Consider the following 5,155-nt stretch of genomic DNA (forward strand, 5'->3'; position numbering starts at 1 on the left):
TTTGATATCATTTAGACACTTGAAGACCGTAACGTTATAAACTCTGAAATGTGACGATAGGCTGGTTCTACAAAGAGCCGGACTGTTTCACCATGAAGATGTAAGTTACTGAATCTGCATCTCTATAACTTTAAACGTATGGGGTGGAGGCAAGGTACAAAGTACAAGGTCTTCAGTGCTACCAATTTCCATCTCTCTTTGACCTGCTTATCTTGTGAGATGGGGTGAGATCTTGTGAGTTTATGCTCACTCCTAGCACCTGTCCTTGGTGCTGAGCACGATGCACACTCGGGCAAATACACCTGTCCTTGGTGCTAAGCATCTTCGACACACAGGCAACCTCACCTGTCCTTGGTGCTGAGCATCTTCGACACACAGGCAAACACACATGTCCTTGGTGCTGAAAACCTTCCACACACAGGAAAACACACATGTCCTTTCAACAAAGATCTTATTACAACATACCCAACAAAAACATTCGCTACCTACCTGGTATCTACCAACCTAGTTTATTTATTTGTTTATTGAAAAATGCAACAAGACATTACACTGACTCTCAAGGCAGCAAAGCTGATAATAGAGAGTCAACCTATAAGGACAAAACACATAGGGCACATAATTTCAAATACAGTTTAAAATGCAAGAACAATCATAAAACTTAACCTATGTCATTCTAATTAAACAAGTACATACATATACATAGTAAAGATAACGCATGTGGAGGTCAAAGGTCCAGAAAAAAGATAGACTACCTCATAAGAGAAAATTGATACTAAATAACAAGGCTAGGAGGAACAGCTGGAAGTGCCTAGAAACTATTTGTTGAAGTGATGTAGGTATGGGAGGCGTGTGAAAGGCTTTTGTTTAATGTAATGTCATTGCCTGGGGACCCGTGGAGCAGAACGCTGGTGGAGAGGGGCCGTCTCACGAGGCGGTACACAGTTGTGGCAAGGGCTTGTCGTGCAGCTGCGTGCAGGGGGCACTGCAGGAGGAAGTATGCGACTGTCTCCGAGGTCGCACCACAGGCACATCCCCGGCCGGGGAGGTTGAACTTGGCCAGCCTGGAGTTAAGCTGGCACCAGCCAATGCGGAGTCTCGTGGCAAGTATGTACCTACCTAGTACCTACTGCAATAACAGGCCACGACAGGACACAAATATCTTGACGGCAAATGCAGGTTTATTCAAACTAAATTAATCAAGACAAAACTTAAATCTTCACTTAGCCATACTTAATCTATATTATTGATGTTCTCTTTTAATATGGAAAACGTGGCTATAATGCTGTTATAGTTTTAAGAAATTGCTAATATTGGTGTTCAAATAATACTGCGCCAAACAAGTCAATTGTTGATCAAAAGAAGAAAAGTAAACTTTAGCCTAAGGTGGCCATGTGATGACGTCTTACTTAGTATTGATTTCCCTTGAGCAATAAGGTCCGGAAATGAACATGATGGCAGATTGTATGTTATTAGTCATATTACTTGTGAAGTGATTATTATGTGAATGTATCTCAACGTCAGCTTTAAAATATCTTCAACATATGTTGCTTTATAGTTAAATGTCATAACTCATACATTGTATTCTTTGAAAACAAATAACATCTTGGCTATTCATTATCCTTATCAGGTGGAAAATACCCGCACCTCAACCATCAAAATGTCTCAAACTAAGATCTTTATTACGCGAAAATTTATTAAGTAAAAAGCATTGGTTTCATTCATAGTCTGACTGTCAATTTCATGATGTGTTAGCTGACATATCTGTGATGTTATGATTCCGTAATTATGATGGTTGAAACACAAGTAGACCTGAGTGCTACAAACGGGCAACATGGTGACGGGATATCAGACAACTGCCGTCATTGAGTAACCATGATGCCAACTAGTACTTTAATTTATATTCAGTGAATTGATTACATTAAATCATTGAACCATAATAGAATGAAAACATCTTAAAACCCATGTCATAACAAGGTAACCAAGCCATTGGGTAGTATAAGCTGATTTGTGGTTTTAAGTGCGCATACGCAGTGGCCACTGAGACATAAACAAAACACGTCTGGGCATGGTATCAAACATGGTCTTGACAAGAACTGTTTACAAGTTGTGTTATCACCGTTGACCTCGTTCATGCGTGCGCAGTTCAAACCATGAACAGGCTTACTGCTTACGGAAGTGTAGCTCAGTGCATGATGATAAGTAAGAACGCCCGTGCCAAGTTACCCAAGGCATGAACCTGCTACGACCGGGCTAATATCGTACCAAATATATTTCTTTCTAAATACAATGCTGGGACCCGATGTACAACAATAAAAATTTCGTCTCGTCTGTTTCTTTAGTAGATTTACATTGGTAGTAACTTCGCACACAGTTGGCATCCAGATATCGTCGACTATGCCATTTTAAAAGGCTCCAATATTTAAAAATAACAACAACAAAAAAGATGTCGTTGTGTACGGTTGTCCCAACATTGTATTGCAGTTGCCGTCGTACCAATCGAATTTGAAACAACCCAATTTCGGATACAGGGCTTGATAAGAACTGTCATCAGGATTTTGAATTGATAAGTATTCCCTTTCTCCAATATGTTGTGTTTTAGCGACCATTTCTAAATTAAATTTTATCATTTTGGACACTGGAACTGGCAATACTTTGCTTTAATATGTTTGGTGATTCCAATTAAATCTAACAGTTCTTTGAACAGTCTAACATCTTCTAGTCCTCTTTACTTTAATCTTGACACTTGAGTAAAAGACGCTTTTTTGTGCATGGGAATCTCTGTACTTGTCCAAACGGTGAAAGTTTACTCTGGTGAAATTCATGAAGTAAAGGTTGTATCAAACTCAATGGATTATTTATCTCCTACATTTATCTCATTTCTAGGATTTCTCGGTAATGTGTTTTAAACAATTAAACGACGCCGACAGAAATATCTGGAGAAGAGAGGTGTGAAAGAAAAACATTCTATTGTGTAGTTGTCGACGCGAGCATGCAGGGTGTTCTGCTACATAAATTTTTAATTTGATAGACACTGATTTCTATGTCCTAGAAATGAGATAAACGAGTAAACAAACAGGGTTCCATATTGGGTCTTGCTCCAGTTGCTTCAGTCTTGAAGAACTTGGCAGCTGAGGTCCTAGAAGCCTGTGGAGGGGGGGGAGATGATAAATGTCAGAAAACGTGTTTTTGTAGGAACATCAAGACGTTTCAAGCAATCATGACACATGGAAGCAAATGGCCTTCAAAACGCTACAGAACGATACAGAGTTACTATTTGGCACACTTCAAGTCTATTCTTAACAAACATTGATTATATCTAATAACTAGCAATACATATGAGACAGAAGTTGAAATACGAACCGAGTTCTTGGCTTTCTTGTGCCAGCAAGAGAATGTAGCTTTAGTCAGAATGCCTACGGTTATTATCATTGAGCAAACATTCAGTGACTTAATGATCGGAGCTATACTTTCAAAAAGGTTTTTGAACTGTCTTCTCACACTTCAAATTAGACAATCCCTGAGCAAGAAGCGTTAAACAAAGCTGTGTGATATGTGTGAAGAATTTTGGAGGCGTGGCTTACCGAAGACTTTCACCTCGCACAGGGTCAGGATGCGGCTGGTTCCTTGCAGAGCTACCCCGACGTACCGGCCCTGCTGACCGTCGCACGACACAGTCTGAAGGGACCCTGACACGACGGACCGTTGGCCGCCGCAATTTGGATTACTGGTTACGGTCGGACTGCCACCAACGTGCACATAGAAAGGGTTTAGCCTATCGCTGCAGCAGTCGACACGGTTGAACACATTGACAAGAAAGATGGTTCGGGTACTGCCCAGATCAACCCGCCACCATGGGTTGGTCTGGGTTGTTGTATGTGTGCATGAATTAGAGTTGTAAATGCCGCTTCCGTCGGACCCATCCACAGCTCGGGAGGAATATCCGGTACCTTCGGTGGAGGATTGCAATGTGCTCCGCGACAGCGCAAGATTGGTAACTCCTAGATAAAAGAATTTTTGATATCACTTAGACACTTGAAGACCGTAACGTTATAAACTCTGAAATGTGACGATAGGCTGGTTCTACAAAGAGCCGGACTGTTTCACCATGAAGATGTAAGTTACTGAATCTGCATCTCTATAACTTTAAACGTATGGGGTGGAGGCAAGGTGCAAAGTACAAGGTCTTTAGTGCTACCAATTTCCATCTCTCTTTGATCTGCTTTGATCTTGTGAGATGGGGGGTTAACGTTTGTGCTCACTCCTAGCACAAATTGTGCCCCCCCCCCCACCACACACACCATGCATGTGATCTGATACTCCTGTTGCCCTGGGTACCATAGGGTGAGAATATGATGACAAAGCAGAACCCCGTATTTTCACGTTTTTCGGTGGATTTTTGGTCAACGTTGTATTAGAATTTTGCTTGTTGCAGAAGATATATTTCCCGAATCAACATTTGGAAACTACAGACGGGATGTTAACCTTATATGCGCGAATACGACCTTATATGAGACGTTCTACCTAAGTGCTATGTATAATACATTACGGGTTTCGCGCAGGTGCAGCACGTTCTGCCGACGTGCTGCCAAAGCCTGACTACGCCTCCGCCATGCAGATGTCGCCCCGCCTTCCGCGTGTACTATATAATAGCAGGACGCACCCTAGAATCTCTCTCTCTGCTGCTCTCTGCTTCCCGTCATCAGATCCCGCACCGGTTAGGTCAGTAGTTTAGGCCACACCGACTTAATTTTATGGACGACATCCGCGCGCGCATTGATTCTCGCCTGTTCTAAAAAAAGAGTCACGCCCTCCGAGGCTCCGGCCTGGCTGTAGGTTTGGGTAGTCCATGGTAGTTAGTTACAATACGGAGCCAGTGGTTACTCTAGAGGATGGCACCCAGGTTACTGAACCTCCGTGACTCAAGAACTCAGTACATACCTACAGTACCGATTCAGAAATTCCGCAAAAAAGCCAGCATGTGCCGGCTTGTCGTATACGTCGCTATGTACTGCCGAAAATTCACAATATCAGCTTTGTATTCCTGTGGTCTAGTAGCATTTTTATTTTTTGGCCGGAATTTTTTTATTCGCCCACACGCACTAGTTTGGAGGTCTTCAGAGGATGCCATCCATAAAATTAAATTGGTGTGGCCTTA

At 42.1% G+C, this 5,155-nt stretch overlaps 1 protein-coding gene across 1 annotated transcript in view; it reads right to left on the bottom strand.

The window, feature by feature from the left end:
* Window positions 1-1,160: 1,160 nt before the first annotated feature.
* LOC109471567 overlaps window positions 1,161-5,155 on the bottom strand; it is a 29,524-nt gene continuing 25,529 nt past the window's right edge. The window contains 2 exon segments of the mRNA XM_019770918.1: window positions 1,161-3,144; window positions 3,582-3,998. Of these exon segments, the coding sequence (XP_019626477.1) occupies window positions 3,137-3,144; window positions 3,582-3,998 (425 nt within the window). The 3' untranslated portion in view covers window positions 1,161-3,136.

The sequence above is a fragment of the Branchiostoma belcheri genome, unplaced genomic scaffold (genome assembly GCF_001625305.1).
Source record: "Branchiostoma belcheri isolate BF01 breed outbred unplaced genomic scaffold, Haploidv18h27 scaffold25, whole genome shotgun sequence".
Lineage (NCBI taxonomy): Eukaryota > Metazoa > Chordata > Leptocardii > Amphioxiformes > Branchiostomatidae > Branchiostoma > Branchiostoma belcheri.